Here is a 16,960-nt window from a genome sequence, read left to right as displayed (position 1 = left end):
TCAGAAATATCTCAAAGCAAGTTTTGAAATTAACTTTTCTGACATACTATTTCAATAAAGTTTTCCTTCAACTTTATTCGTTTTGACTCTGTTCAAAAGTGAAGAGCTGTTCTGTCTTTGTATGTGATTTACAAAGCCATCTCATCTTCCTAAGGATGCCTGATTTTTCATTGCTCGTGCCAAATATTACGCATTCAGTGCTATCTGTGTGTGCAAAGAGCAACTAAAAAAAGAGTCCCTGAGGATCTGCCCAGAGAAGCAAAGGTTAAGATGGGATAATTTAGAAAGGCTCTCCAGATGATGTTCAGAAATGCTCTTTAATAAGGATATAATTTTTCACAGGCAAATACATTCATTGTATTTCCTTCCAGGCCTAACTAAATATGCTAGTAATTACTTTTAAAGCCCTAAACAACCTTGGCCATGCGTACCTAATGGAGCACCATTTGTGTTTCTCCATAATTGACAATAGGGAGTTTACTGAAATTAGGTCTGATGGCATGTAGGCATGACTTTTTTGATTGTGAAATTCCATAATCAGAGAAGAACCTCTGGTTACTTTATTGCTAAGCCTTTTGAAAACAGATAAACTTCCTTTACAAAAAAAAATCAGCAGTTGGTTTTTTAAAAATATAAATGTAGCAACTTTTAATGTGTGGGCTTCTTGCTGATTTTGTACCACGTGTTCATGCTCTGTGTTATTGATCTTATTCATTTAATTCTGGGATGTATTTTGTACTCTGCCTGTATGTCACTTTGACCGTTGGACAGAAATTTTTCAAACAAGCAAACCAAAAACCAATAGAGATTATCCGTCATTAATGAAAAACTAACTTTCTCTTTTTCTGAGCATTCCATAGAATCTTCCATTTCTTTCATCTGCTTGGTTGTAGAAAGCAGGCTGTTCTCCATAACAGAATTTTCTCTTTCAACCTAAAACGGAAACTGGCTATCAGTAAAGACAGATGTAACACAAAAAGGTAAATTCAAAGGGCCTTTTCTCATCCATGAGTGAGACTGGCTTCATCCTGTCTTTGCAATTTTGCAGCATTCAGACATTGTGAAGAAACCTCAGATTGTTAATGATGTCAGTAAACCACAGAACCTTTGCACTAGCGTTCTCCCCTCCCCCCTCACCTTGAGCACAGCTAGAATTGGAACTAACCACCATTTGCTGTGTGACAGGAACCAGGTGAAGCAAGTAACTGGTTTGTTCTCTTACCTACAAAACCAATATGCTAAACCACAGTTTAATCCTGGCTAAGAATAGCAATAACAGTATAGAAAATAACAACCCCCCAAAGTTGTTCTTCCATCTTCCTTGCATATCATAATAAACAGCAGTTATTTTTGAATCAGGAATTTTAAAATTTCTGTGCCACATTTTTAGAAAAAGAGAGACAGAACGTGCAATTCTGAGGAATTTCTAACTCATTCTCATCCTGAGAAAACTGAGGTTTGTTTGTGACGCCTGAATGAAGCCTCTGGTTGAAAAAGAGATACACGCACATAAAACACATAATAGCAAACCATGTGTTAGATTACTTTTAAATCTTCCAATTGCATGTAACTACAATAGTGCAATATCCAACCATGTGTGGACTACATACAGAGAGAATGGCCCCTTTCAAACTGTAATCCGTTTTAGCTGATGGCTGCTAACGGATTTTGTGTCTTTTCAGACACAACTGTTTTGGTTCCCAGCTGCTAATGGATTTTATTTACCTTTTCAAACAAAGCTGTTTGTGTCCCATTTGTGAAATAGGGCTGAGCTGTTTTTAAAAAAGTCTTTCTTCCATTTTAATGTCTTCTTTGCTCTTCTGAATCCCTGTAGTGTGACGTTTGAAATATCCATAGTGCTTTCCCATCCTTTTTACAGAGCATTCTATTTTGGCTTCTTCCCTCCCCCCCTCTTTTTTTTGGAACATAATTTTGCGCTATAGTGCTAGACCAATATAGCAATTCGATGCTATATTGCCAACATTCAGATGACTGCTGCAAACATGTTTTTTTAAAAAAAGCTAAAGTAGAAGGTGCTGCAAAAAGGGTGGGGAAAAGCAGCCCAGTTTGAAATGGGAAGAACACCCCAGATATGGCTCATAAACAGATTTAAATATGCTGTCTGAAACCTCCATCCCCATGCCGTTTTACAAGGAATCAGGCTGACCATGGATAACAGCCAGTTTAAAACGGCAATGTGAAATGGCTCAATGCTACCATATTGGTCTCACTGCTCCAAAATGCTTTATAACTTATCACTAGCTATTCTTGGTCATAAATTTCATCAATGGCTCACTGAAATATTCAGAAGTAGCAAAGGATGCAGCACAGGGGCTTCATAATCAGCAGGATTCACACATACAGAAGGAAGTAAAAAAAAAAACACCCTCATGCCAGAGGTGTATGGAGGATTCCTCCTGATATAGTGCCTGGGGTGCCTCAAACCTTAGAAGGCACATTTTCAGGTGTGTAGAGGGCTATACTGGGAAGCCAACAAAAATCCCTTCCACAAACCTCCTATATTAATGGAAGACTTGGAGGCAACTCTATTATCTTGGGAAGGGGCAGGACTGCCCCCTCTCCAAGGATCCCTATATTTGCTCAACCCCCAAAAAGCCTCTGACTTGAATGCCAGAGGACAAAATATCCAGTTAGGTAACAAACCATCAGGGCTTGGCAACTAAGCAGAGTCTGTCATGGTCAGTACTTGGATGGGAGACCATCAAGGGAGATCGGGGTTGCTACGCGGAGGAAGGCAATGACAAACCACCTCTGCTCATATGCCTGGAAAGCCCTGTGGAAGGGCTTGCCATGGGTCCGTTGCGACTTGATGGCACGTTGTTCTCCTCCCAGATAACAAACCAGGGGCCCCTGAACTAGCAAGAATTTCCTTGGACACTCTCACGTGGCAGGAGCCCACCTGCAGCAATGCCCCAGAGAGCACATTAATTAGAGGGCCTTTCATCTTCAGCCTCCACAGCTCCCTCACACCCATGGTTAGGAGTAATTGACTGAAGTTTGCCAGACAGTAGCCTGAGATCCCAGAGCCCTCCTCACAATACAGTCTACCCTGGTAATTCAATCCAAAAACCTGGGTCAAGCTACTACTCAGCCTCTGCTGGACCAGCCCAAGCCAGTCTATTTCAAAACAGTTCATCATATAGCATAGGCATCGAAGAATTTAAAAAAAGGTTAAAAACTCTTCTGGACTAATGTAAAATCCTTCTATGAGCTAAGTTAGTCCTTTAAATTCCAGCCAGAAGCAAAAAGATAATAATTTTGAAGATCACAGCTATCAGAAGATACAGACAAGTAGTGGCAAATGCCCCAGTAGCTGCTAAAATTCCCTTATATTCTTAGTAAAATTGACATTAGGACATCTTACAGAAGCAAATGAATAACAAAGAATCTATTAGTAAAAAGGCAAAATAAAATTAACAATAAAACAATTAATAAAACAATCAGTACATGGTTAAGGTCAGAAATAAAATTTGCATCAAAGAGATAACTTAACTACCTGTATATTGTATCTAAAATGTATCCAATATGTATGCCTCATGTAGTAATAACTAGCACTTTGAATGTGTTTCTGAATTGTGCATAGGGTTGGCAGCTCTGGATTGGGAAATTCTTGGAGATTTTGCAGAAGGAGTCTGGGAAGGGCAGGGTTTGGGGAGGGGAGGGAGCATACTGGGGTATAATACCTAGATTCCACTCTCCAAAGCAGCCACTTTCTCCAGGGGAATCCATCTCTGTCATCTGGAGATCAGTTGTAATTCTGGGAGATCTCCAGGCCCTGCCTGGAGGTTGGCAACCCTAATTGTGCAGTTAGAGTATGTTTCCCATAGTTCTCTTTTCCCACTCCATTCTACTGCAGACTTTAGCATGTTGATCCTTCAGGCAGCTTCCTGACCCCTTTTGCCACGCAGCAGCATAGCTTTCCCGCAGCAGCATAGCTACGACACCTTTTTTAATGTCCTAGCCCCGTTGAAGTCTATGGGGACATTTCCCTATTTTTTATTTTTTTACAGAGGTTGAATTTATTTTCAGTGGCTGGGAAGCCTCTGAGGAGGCGCCATGGCAGTGCCACTCCCAGCCACCATCATAATATCCCACCCCCTTAGGAATGGGCTTATTCAGTGGGAAATTCCAGTGAAGATGTTCACTGACAGATTGACAAAATGACATAATGAGCACCACAGTTAAGTAGCAAAACTAGGGTGGCTCATTTGTGCTGTTATTGGGGTACATTTACAACACAGGATAAATAACAAAAATGTAGACATACATGTTGGCCTTAATAAATACAGGAGGAGGAGAGATGGTGAACTAAACTTTGTTTGCACACTAGTTCATTCTGCAAAAGTAACTGAAAGTCCTTTATAAAGAGGCCACTGGTTTTATTAGCCTACAATGAGTCAAATCAAAATGGCTGTCACAGTATTGTGTTCCCAACAGTAACTGAAATTACTCATTACCTTGCTCTCATTTTCTTTTCCTTTCCTCACATCAACTTTTTGAGCTGCACTGGGTACCTCTTCCTCTAGTCCTTTATCAATTTCCTTGAATTTTTCTTTTGGCCTGAGACAGTCAGGCATCTTACTGGGCTTTGCTTCTGGTGTTTCTCCCTTTATTGGATCTTCACAGTGAGAACGTTTGTGTTCTCTTGTCCTTGCTTCCTCCTTTCTTTTAGACTTTGGTGCTGCATCCAGTGTTTGTTTTTGGTACTTATCAGATTTTTGCTTACTTGGTTTTCTGTAATAGTTTTCGTCTCTGCTCTTATATCCAGGCAAAGGGTGGACTCCTTTTGTACTGGGCGACCCCCCTTTTAAGTATTTTTCTCTGTGCCCTCTGATTACTTCAGAATGTTCTTCCAAGTCTACTTTATCCATATGTCGTAGATAATGTTGTTTTCTCTCATGCACCCACGTGTCAGTTCTCTCTCTTTTCTCTTCCCCATTTTCTCTCCAGGGTATTACATCTCTTTCTTCTTCCCTTCGGGAATAAGGAGACTGATCCCATGGCTCTCTTCCATTTCCCCAGTCTGTTCGATTTGTGCTCAAAGGACTATGGGGTGAACTGCAGGAAGTAAAGCTTGGAGTGTGTGATCTTGGAGAAAGAGAACGGCTTATTGGGCTGCGAGACCGAGGCCTTTCAGGACCATATCTACAGGTGGAAGAAAAAGCAGGCTGTGGCTTGCAAGTTCTTCTTAAATAAGCCAATTCAGTCTATAAAGTGTCATAGAAGCATTTTTTTCTGTATCCCTTTAGAAGCAATATTATATATCACAAATGTACAGTCCTTTTCAGATTACACAGCACGTAGAATGAATTAAAGAGACTGGGGGAAGTTGGACATGACCTATGTGCATTTGATGAAAGATCAGAACAGAGCCTATGTGCGTACAACTGCATGTACATATGCTCTCATCCAACCACTTATAGGTCATGGCCAGAGTCTGCCTTGGTAATCCTGTTTTGTCCCATGCACCTTCACTCTCCCAGTCATATTGGCTGACAAGGGTTTATACCAATGTTATACCAGTATTATAAATATTGCTTTAAAACAGTCATATATTACATATAGCCTTGTATTATGTACACAAATTTATGCATTCATAAATGCACAACCCAAAAAGGAGGATCTCTTTATCTGTATTAATATTAGGCCAGAAAAAAAATCCTCACATGCCTGTCCAAGACCAAGAACTTAAGCCAAGCAGATGATATACCATTCCCTAATTATGGTTATTATCATCTATATATCTAATAGTGACATGTGGCCCCCATCTGCGGATACTTAAATCCGGTGCCTGGAGCTGTGAATGAGCAAGACAGATCTTTCCACAAACCTGAAAAATGCCCAGGTTTTCAGAAAAATCTGAAATCTAAAAAAAGAAAAAAAGAAATAGTGGGTTTAAAAAACAAACAAACCATAAATGATAAAAGGTGCACCTGTAACTTTAATAAATGGATTCCCTCAGTGGCTGTTGCTAAGCAACTACAGTATTCCAGGCTAGGTTTCTGTGAGTAAAAGGCAAAGGAAGGGACAGGGTCTTTTCCAGGCCTATTTTGGCCTATGTGGGAGGACTCATTGGAGCCAGGCCTGACTAGGGTTGCCAGCTCCAGGTTGAGCAATTCCTGGACATTTTGTGGTGGAGTCTGAGGGTTTGCAACCCTAGGTCTGGAAGCAACTTCTGGGTAACTTGATATCACTTGATTTGCATGACTCAACTAGGCCTAGCTGCTTGCTACTGTTCCACAGCAGCCACCTACAAAAGCCAGTGTAGTGTACCAGTTAGAACTTCAGTGTAATGTCTGGGGGACATAGGTTTGAATCCCCATCTGGCCATGGAAGCTCACTGGGTGATTTTAGACCAGTCACATACTTTCAGCCTAACCTACCTCACTGGGTTATTGTAAGGATAAAAAGGAGGAAAGGAGAATAATGTAAGATGCTTTGGTCCCCACTGTGGAGATAAGTGGGTTATAAATGAATTAAATAAATAATAAATACAGCTGAAGGTGGGAGGCAGATAAAAGGTAGGTTTATGAATGGCTGAGAAAGAGACAATGAGGCAGGGGGAGGGAAGAGGGTATGGGGGTTGCCAGGAGGAGAGAAAGAGTAACTAGTGTGGAGAGGGTAATACAGGGGAAAGTGAGAGCGTCACCCCACATCCTTGAGGGTTCCCTTCCATGCAAGTGGGCCTGGTCCAGTGGCCAGCACCACACTGGCCGGCTTTAAGCAACAGATTCCTTCAGTGGCTGTTGCTAGGCAACCACAGTACTCTAGGCTTGGTTCTCTCAGTAAAAGGCAGGAGGAGAGGGCAGACTGTTCAGATGGTCCACCCTTCCGTTCAACCATCAACACACCAGCTCCCACAGAATCACTGCAGAGTATAAAATAAGGGCCTTCTTTAGGGAGCCAGCCTTGCCTGAGGTTCAACTGCTGTGGCCCAAGGGATGGTCTTTTCTGCTTCTACTTTCTATTAATTCCAGAGGATCTTTGATTTAGATTAATTTTTTTGTGGATATTTATATTTTATGGCGACATTGCTGGGAAAGTGGCTTTGCTTTTGGAGTGGCTTTGTTTTGTTTTCTGATTGTATGTTATTTATGTTATTTTGTTTTTACTGTATACTGTAAACCACCTTTGGAATCTGTTTTGGTCGAAAGAAATGTAATCAATTTACTAAATAATAATAAATAATGAACAGATACAGGGAGACGGGGGCTCAGTTCCCCATTCTGCCATGAACCTTACTAGGTCATCTCGGGCCACCCTTTTAGTCTAACTTACATCACAGAGTTGTTGTGAGGATAAACGGGGGAGATGTACACCACTCTGAGCTTCTTGGAGGAAGGGCAGGATAAAACTAAAAGCATAACATGTGGGAAGGAATGAAATCATCACCAGTCTATTTATTGTATTGTCTGTAGGTCATAACAAAGGGAAATAATTCAAGATGAATTAAAAGTAAACAAAAATGGTTCTTTTTGTGTGTTCAATTTCATCTTTTTCTTTGAAATATCAGCACCAAGAAAAGAGGATTTCAAGTGGAAGTAGCAGCTGTTGGTCTTAGATCCATAGTAACCTATCTTAAGAAGGTTCATGAGAATTAATATAGTTTACTTTTAACTTCAGGGGGAAAAAAGCAGGGCAGAAATTGGTAACAGTACTCTGGATTACCTGTCTGCCTCCCGCAACATGTCCCGTTCCCTCTGAGAATGAATGTCCTGGATTATTGATGCTACGTTTTTACCTGGTTTCTAAGCCAAATAAAAATATATAAGTTTATAATTAGAAACATTATTATGCCAATAAAGGTCTATGTATGTAATTAGAAACATTCTTCCTGTTTCAAAACTATCTAAATTGAAGAAATGACATGTCACAGGACATTTCAGATTATTTGCACTACTGTTCATGACCACTACAGGTATCTAAGGGAAGCTCATCATTTAAAACCATACTGGATTCTTATAGCTTCCCTACCAAAGGATGGGAAACAAAACAATCTTAACCAGAGGCTAAAATCCTAAAAAACACTTTCCTGGTTCTAAGCCCCATTGAATAAACTGGAATTTACTTCTGAGTAGATCTCCTTAAGTCTTCCCTGAAAAATACTTTTAAGATTAAAATAACCCAGCCTATTTTTACTGCAGCAAATAAAGATTATTACAAGTAGTCTTAAAAATATCTGCCATATTTTAATGAAAAGTTATTTTTATCATAAATACAGAATTATGCAATTATGATTATTTCCTTCCTGTCTCCCAGTGAAAAGGAACTGATTAAGAATCCATTCAAGTATCATGAGTGAACAGGAAGTACTTAATTAATTATGGAGAATCAGAAGATGTTTAAATTAGGATTTATGGGGATGAGAGTAAAGTCGCACACTGACATCACATCTGGTTGGTTTCCAGAGTGTCAGCTTATGCGCTGGCGTCACATCTGAGCTTTCACCTGGACGTGACGCTGATGCGTTGTACAACGTCACCTCTGCCCCTTGCGCCTGCCGCCAAAGCTCCTGAGGGCCTCACGCAGCAGCCTGGCATCCCTACCCTGACAGCTGATATTTAAGAAATTTTAGGAGATCAGATCTCAGATCTCTTGTTTCCTCTAGTTAATTTTCAGTTGCTGGAGAAAAGTGCCTTTGAAACTGGGAATCCTGCCCTTTGACACACACACTTCCCACTTCCAGCTGGGAAAGAAAGAGAAACTCCAAAGCACTGATATCACTTTGTAGCCAGCCAAAGTCTATACGTATAATTTTAAATTATTGTTCATGATGTCAATAATGCAATTACAAAATAAAGATAATGAAAAACAAAACATCAAAAGATGAGGTGGCTTTAGATAGCTGTACGTAAAAAATAGGACTTAAATAAACACCACTCAAGTTAATTTACAATTGATTAATGAATGTATGAGAACCAACTAAATTAATGAAACAGAAGGAAAGCAATATAACACGTAAAGAGGCATTAAGCCCTAGGGAACATTAATAGTGCTTTAAGCATCCATACTGGACAACCAACTAAATTAATGAAACAGAAGGAAAGCAATATAACACGTAAAGAGGCATTAAGCCCTAGGGAACATTAATAGTGCTTTAACCATCCATACTGGACAACTTTGTGCTACAACTGCATTTTAAGTTAAAAAAAAAAATTACAATCCCGAGCAAGGTCTGAGAAAAGGTGGGAGAAAAATGTAGAAAACATATATTGCAGCATACTGACAACGGCGTTTTCTGAACCAGTGGTCTTTAACAAACGGGCCTCACCCCTCAAGTGAATAATGGAGCCCCACTTGCTGGTTCATCTACTTCCATAGAGCAGCCATTTCCCCCCTTCTTTTTGAAAGGCTGTGCTATATTAGTGCACATGTGCAGACTACGCAGGTGCCATGCCTGCTGCCTCTCTTTGCACACATACTGAGAAGAGTAGCAGGACTCGAAGCAGAGACACTCAGTGATGGAGTTAATTCCTCATGGTTCTCACTTCTTCATCACTTCACTTCCTGCTACTAGGCTTGCGTTCCCTTTTCCTAGCTCTCTAGATCTGCTGATCATGGCCCTGGTGTCAACACCGGTGAGGTCATGAATCTACCCCTCCTTCTTGTCACATGACTGTGAAGTAATGTGACATCATGACACCTGCTTGCAGGTGTGTGTCCAATGCTGTTATGGCACCCGCATAGGCCCGCAGCTACCCTGGGACACCCCACAAGTGTACAGGACAAGCTGGTGCGCAAAGGATGGAAACACTGCTGTGTAGCCAGAGACAAAAGGGGTCGCCTGGAATCCATCTTGTTTGTGCAAGGCCTCTCTGACTTCCTCCTTCCAGACCGCATCTCAATTTCCAATTCTGTTACTCAAGGCTCAAACACTGAATTCTTAAGTGTTCAGCCATCATCTCTGATGACCTTACTCACTGCACCCTCCTAATCCAATCTCGAGCAATCTCACCTTTGTGCCCCACTGCTCACATGCCCTGTGAATCAGTCTGCCCTAGGGGCAGAATTTGACTATAAAACAGAGAGCCCTGGCGCATGTCAGTGGCTTCTCATTTTGGATCCAGAACACAAGATGTGAGTCCTACACCTGGAGTGTAGTCCTTTTCCCCCTTCCCTCATGCAGCTGCTATTCTGAAACCTCGCTCTGCAGGAAAGGTGACTACTAACCGCTTGGGAATCACAAAATCTCTACTTTCTTAGCTCTCTCTGCGTTGGGAATTAATTGTGTGTGTGTGTGTGTGTGTGTGTGTGTTGTTACCCTATTTGATTACTTTTAATAAAACCCTTAAAATTCATAAAGGCCTCCTCGTTATTGGGTTGCTCTACATTTTGGCTTGCTCACCTAGGGGCAGAATTGGTTTAGAAAGATCAGGATAGATTTCCTTACTGTGAGCAATACAAAAATAACATCCATAAATACATGATTACAGGAACAATTAGGGAGAAAACACTGACAAAATCTTATTTGAAATACAAATAAGATGTAGGCTATTTAACAGCTGACACTGAGATTCACAGGAAGACAGAACAGCCATTATACTGTACCTTCAGCTGAAGTTCTTGGTATCTTTTAGACATCCTAATGAGCAACTTGTCATCATTTATCATTGCAGGTTTCTCTTTGTAGAACTGTACCATGGCCTGAGCTGCCTCTGTGTATGCCATTTCTAGAAAAGCCTTTATAAAACAGAAATAATTTATCAATCTTGTATTTTAGATCATGTCATAAAACAAAGAAATGTAATCAAAATTATAGGTTCATAGTATTTTAAAATTAGTCTTCTTACAATAAAACAGGAACAAAATCTCTAGCATACTAGGAGACTTAAACATGAGTAGTCAGCTAATACACAGATTTGTCTGCTAACTAAAATATATGTAGCCTGGTATAATTTAATTGCAGGTGAAGACAGAGCTCCAGTACCTTTAATTGCTGTGTAAAAGAGGGAATTTACTGGGGTCATCTTACCATGCTTGATTAGAGAAGCTACATGTGCTAAAAATCTCCTCCATACACAGCTGTTTTTTTTTTTTTTTGAAGAATTTATATTTCATGTTTTTTACTTGTTTAGGGCAGCTTACAAAAATCAATTAAAATATTCATAAAACCAACAACTACAAAATAACAATTATTACACATTAACTATAGTCAGAATATTTCACATTAAACTGAAAAAAACCTGAAATAAAGGACATTTTCTGAAAAGACGATAGCACAGAGGAAGTTCACAGACTCCTCCCAGCAGAGGGGAGCAGCCGTTAAAAAGGCTTGTTCCCTGCCTGTAGCTGTGTAAACATATACAACAGAGATCACAACTAACTGCTTCTTGATAGGCTGACCTAAGATGTTCAAATCACAGAAAAACACAGTCCTTTAAATGGCTGCAAAGACTTTAAAAGAATCAGCACCTTAAGCTGAACCCAGAAGCAAATAGGCAGCTAATAAAATTATTTCAAAACCAGTGTCCTTCATAAGTTAAATTGCACTAATCAGGACTGTCTTCAAGAGAAGCTGTATTTAAACACATTTCAGTTACATAAGCATGGATAAGCATAGCCAGGACTGTGGAGTCAAGGAAGTAAAACAATCTCTGAACTAAGTGCATATGACCTAACATAGATATTACAGAACAATGAGAACAACAGTGAGCCCTGAGGCATCCCACAGGTCAAATCACACAGGGTGATTCCACCTTGCTGACAACTCTGTGTTTCCTTGGAGATAAAAATAACTGAAATCACCAGGCAGGGCTACATCTGAAACCCCAAAACTATGCTCTAAATGACCAAACAGTATACAGTGCTCAACCACGTCAAAAGCTGCTGACAAATCAAGCAGAATCAATGCAGCAGAATTCAAACTACTTACTATGTTGAGCTTAAGTGAATATAGAGCAGAAGTAGATATGTCTTACTGCAGACTACAGGTCAAGTTATAAGTGTAACAAACATATATGCAGCAATTTTATTAAAGATTATTTTTAAAAGTTTACACATTTTTGAATGGGCAACAATGAGCTTGTATTCAGTCACCAAACTGATGACAGAGATCTGAAAATACATGCAAAGCACATCATTCAAACCATAGACTAAAAAAGAAAATATTCATTATTATAATCAAGTTATTGAGAATCTAGAAAACCACAATGTATTGTTGTTTTCATGAATACACATTCTGACATCCTTATACACACACACACACACACACCCTTTAGACAACAAACATGTATGTACTTTCTCACACATATATATCTGCTGGTCAAGTAGCTATAAATAAACGAACTAACACACACATATATATAAACACACACACAAAGGGGATGCTGGCTGGGGCTATCCCTACTGCTCCTCTGGGCTGTGTAGTTCCTCTTTGCCAGCCTGTCACCCCTATTCCTCCTCTTCCACTCATCTTCTCTCCCAGCCTAAGGAACCAAGGCAGGCAGCTAGGCAGCAATGACCCAGTCCTCTTCCTTGCCACCAACCACCCTTGACCACTGTCATTGTGAGTTGCAGCTAACCCAAACAAGAACATCCACTGAGCAATAATATCATCTGCCTGCTAATCTTCTATATGGCATTTCAGTGTGCAATCTAAATGTACAAGATTATGAGTTTTGTTTTGTTTATTTAAATCTTTATCACAAATTCAACTGCACCATGACCAGAGAATAATAAATGAAACTATAATAAGTAATACTACAAATGCTGACTCTTTTTTGTAAAATATGTTGAAGTTTGAACTACAATAAAACAAAACGGGCAATTAAACTAGCAAGTGTTCAATTCGTGTGTTTTTTTAAAAACCAGATCATTATTTTGAAAGGACAACTGAATTTTCTAAGCATAGTCATTTTGCAATAACTAACACATTTTATGAATACACAATTCTCAACAATAACTTGCACACATATATGGTTTTCTTATCATTAACAGATGAAAAATACCTGATTAGTAGATTTCATAAGGATATAATTAGTGACTTTTCCAAATGGAAGTCCAAGGTTGATGACATCATTCTCTGTGCAGGCTCCTTCAGGAAGATTACAGATGTGCACTACTCGACCTGGGGCACATTTTCTTTGCGAAAGCTGAAATGTTTAAAAAAATGTTGATTATATATTTATAAACAGCAACAGCTTAGACATATGCATTTGTTAAAAAAAAAACACCTTTTAACTGATTTGAAGTATGAAGATTTTTCCCCTTCAGCCCTATGTATATATTTCCTGTCTTAGTTTTCCAAAGTACATTTCCAAAGTACAAAGTACATGTTCAAAGTACATTCAGATCAGATTTAGCAACTATAAACACCTTGTAGGTTTGAATTTAATATCTTGATACCAGGGCATGTCTATGCTACATTTTTTTTTAACCACAGATCAGTACTGACTGAAGCACTTGGCACATATGACTTACTCTGTCTGTAGTTCGTAATATTTATCCTGTGTCTGTCTAGTATGTGTCATAGTGACAAATTGCAGGCATTAATGCAGACATAGTATAACATAGTATATATATGAGTCTGTACATTTCTCTAAAAAGAAGCATGTCAGGAAGGCTCTCACACTCTTATCATTCCGCAGAATGCGTAAAACAGATCTGTCAGGAGGGTACTTCTTTGACGGGGAACAGGGCTGTAGTGAAATTTTAGGCAGTTCACTGAATGGTTTACTGCAAAATCAAAACAGTTTAGAATACACTATTCTTAATTTTGCAATATGGTTTCATTGCATTACTCACTGTAGTTACTACATTGTCCTTCTTTACAGTGTTCAATTGTACTATACTGCCCTTATAGCATTGCTTAAACTATATAACCTGCCTTGAGACTCAGTGAGAAAAGAAGGCTACAAATTAAATAAAGGAAAAAATTATAAGTAATTTATTTTCTGAGAAGTCCCCAAATTATTGGTCAATGTGAAAGAACACACAGTCAGTACGATGGTTTGTAATATAGCGAATTTTTCAAGTTATATCCATGAAGACTTTTTCTTTGAACTGCAATAGAACTATTTAAAAATATTGTTTTGTACCATTTCGGTACAAAACATTTCGGCATCTGCCTCTTTTATTTACTAGCACGCTCTAAGTAAGGATAAGGTACCTTCAGTTTCAGTATCCAACCTCAAAGATTATAACTATTTTCTTACAACGTTTTGGTTGAAAAAATGGCTGACTACCATTAATGGTGGAATTACACACTTTCAGAAGCCTTCAACAGCTCTTTTCAGACTTTCTATTCACATACAATGAATACACGTGGGGGGGATAGACTTGAGTGGCAAGTTCTGCCACAACTAAGGTGGTGTAGCCCCATGGAACACTATGGAGCAGTTCCACAGGGCTTGCCAGTAAAGGCAGCTTTCTGCCTTGGGGGGGGGAGTGAATCCTCCTCCGGAGGTAGCAGTGCTGCATGACCTCCAGCCACCAGCGCAGCCCCTCTCCTCAGGAATTTCCCAAATGTATGTCCCTTCTGAATTCTAATAGTTCTAGTATTAATTCAATGCCTCTTCTCTTATGATTTCTTCTTTAAAGTTTGGACCCAGCTATCACACAAAGACGTCTCCCAAATTTACCTTAAGATTATTACCTTCAGCTTCCTCAATTAGATCATGAATCCATAGATTGTATCTCCTATTTTTATTTTCCAGGTTTTCTACAATTTCTAGCAATTCTTGCATGTCCTTTTCAGTTGTACCACAACCCCCTCCCACCTAAAACCTCCTCCATTTTTTTAACTCTTTCTTCCATTATTTTTTGTTGTTCTGTAACTTTCTCTGTTATCTCAGATACTACTGAAAGGCCATTATAAAAATTTTATACCTTCTCCGTTATGTTCTGAAATTTAGTATAAATTCTCCTCTCCCGGTCCTTTGCTTTTTAGTAATAGTATTTTCAAAAATGTGCGTGGGCTATGAAAAAAGCAGAGATTAGGGAGCTCTGATTGTAAGTAATACATAGATGGTACCATACAGCAAGTCAGTCAGCTAAAGTGTTTTCAAGCCATAGAGAACTGTGTTGCAGATGTTGGAAATACAGAGAATCTTACTTGTATGTGGTGGGACTGTAATTCTGTAAAAAAGTACTGGACCATGATTCAGAAGGGGGAAAGGATATTATAAAGAAATACATAATTTCCCTCCATTTATAGGTCTCCTGGATTATAATGATGCCCACATGCCTAAAAATATATGGTATATACAATGCAATCCTAAACAGAGTTAAACCCTTCTAAATCCATTGAAGTCAGTGGGCTTAGAAAAGTGTAGCTCTGTTTAGGATTGTGATGATAGTCTAATTTATTTGCAGCTGCAAGAATGTTAACTGCAAATAACTGGAAGCTATGTATGCTACCAGACTTTGAGATACAGATGTGAAGGGTTCGGCTAGTTATGTTAATGGATAAAATCTCAATGCTAAAGCAAGTATATTTTGGGAAGAAAAGACACAGAACCTTTTTGTTCAGCAATGGACCCTTTATAACTGCTTTCTGGAACAAGCATTTCCCCGCAGAATCAGCAAAAAAAAGAAGATAGTGGATAGATGGCTTAGACAGCTTACCACGGTAAATCACAGCTACCTGTTCTAGCCCTGCATTCCCTGACAGGCAGACTCTCTCCAGGAAGGACACACAAGGCCAACATGTTCAATTACTTGAAAACGTTGTTTATGACACTGCATGGAGCCAAGTATACCCTCTACAGGACTTAGCTCTATGTCAACAGCTTAGTTGCAAGTAAATACCATCGTGCAAATGTATAATAATTTATCCGCTATACGCCTGTAAACAGCCTATCAACAACATCTTAGCAAGTCTAATATATCTACTGTCAACAGGTTACTTAAAAGACAGATTGTGGGAATAATTTCAGGAAGGGCACAAACTAATAATTACTTATAACCGTGTATCTGAACCTTCATGGTAGTATTTATTTATTTAAAACAGTTAAACTCCACCTCTCTAAAGCTTTTCCAACAACAACAAAATCTAGTCAAATCAAGTCAAGTTTATTCACTGCTGATAGCCAAAGGCCACTGCAATCTTAACATAAAGGTACAGATTTTTAAGAGATACATACAGAATGTAAAAGAACTAGTAAAAACAGCAATAGAACAGCAGAAGTAAGACAAGCTGCAGGACCAGAGCAACTCAAACTTAACTGGGAAAGTCATTCCACAGCCCTAGAAAAAATGCTGTGAAAGTCCCATTCCTTGCCACATGTGGGCATACAGAACAAAGAGTGCCCTGTGGAACACAGGCAGCAACTAGAGTTAGTAAACCATGTCCAAGAATGCCTTAAAGGTAAGAAACAGCATTCTGGATTGAACCCATAAACTAATTAGTAACCAGTGCAGTTGCTGCAAAGTATGTTGGATGCATTCCTGCCTTCAACTTCCTACCAAGAAGTGGACAGTAGCATGAGAATTCTGCATTAGCTGAAGCTTATGAGGGCAGCTCCACATAACCTTACATGACCTTTCAAGGGCAGTTCCATGTAAAGTACATTAATCATCAGAGGTTACAAAAGGGTGGATCAGCATGGCAAGATATTCTTTCCCAGAAAAGAGCCCATAATAACAGATCACTGATAGAAGGGTCTTCTGTGCTCACTGGTGGCACCTATCTATCCAGGGTCCTAGAGCACTCTTACTACGAGTCTATGCAAGTTCTCTTAGATGTAATCCCAGTTTATTCCAAGGGGCTTACTCTCAGGTAAGTGTGCACAACATTTCAGACAGAGAGAATACCACTTTACCTGTCCCAAGAAACAGTTCCTCTAGAGTCCTGGAATCACTTATCAGCATTAGTTCTGTCTCATCTGTATTTAATTTTACTCTTTTAAATCTGCTTGGGGGAAAAGGGCTGGTAAAAGCACCTCAAACAAAAAAAAAAAAAAACAGTACAGTCTTCATCCAGTGCAAGGAATCTTTCTCT

At 39.3% G+C, this 16,960-nt stretch overlaps 1 protein-coding gene across 1 annotated transcript in view; it reads right to left on the bottom strand.

Annotated features, from left to right (window-relative positions):
• RBM20 (RNA binding motif protein 20) overlaps nt 1–16,960 on the bottom strand; it is a 119,212-nt gene that overhangs the window by 10,451 nt on the left and 91,801 nt on the right. Inside the window, exons 7-11 of the mRNA XM_056850451.1 lie at nt 12,969–13,112; nt 10,570–10,701; nt 7,690–7,769; nt 4,479–5,079; nt 835–933 (exon numbers count right to left, since the gene is read on the bottom strand). Coding sequence (XP_056706429.1) covers nt 835–933; nt 4,479–5,079; nt 7,690–7,769; nt 10,570–10,701; nt 12,969–13,112 — 1,056 coding nt within the window. The remainder of the gene's footprint in view (nt 1–834; nt 934–4,478; nt 5,080–7,689; nt 7,770–10,569; nt 10,702–12,968; nt 13,113–16,960) is intronic.

Source organism: Euleptes europaea, chromosome 5 (assembly GCF_029931775.1).
Source record: "Euleptes europaea isolate rEulEur1 chromosome 5, rEulEur1.hap1, whole genome shotgun sequence".
In the NCBI taxonomy this organism is placed as follows: domain Eukaryota; kingdom Metazoa; phylum Chordata; class Lepidosauria; order Squamata; family Sphaerodactylidae; genus Euleptes; species Euleptes europaea.
This window is presented reverse-complemented; position numbering and strand designations above follow the sequence as displayed.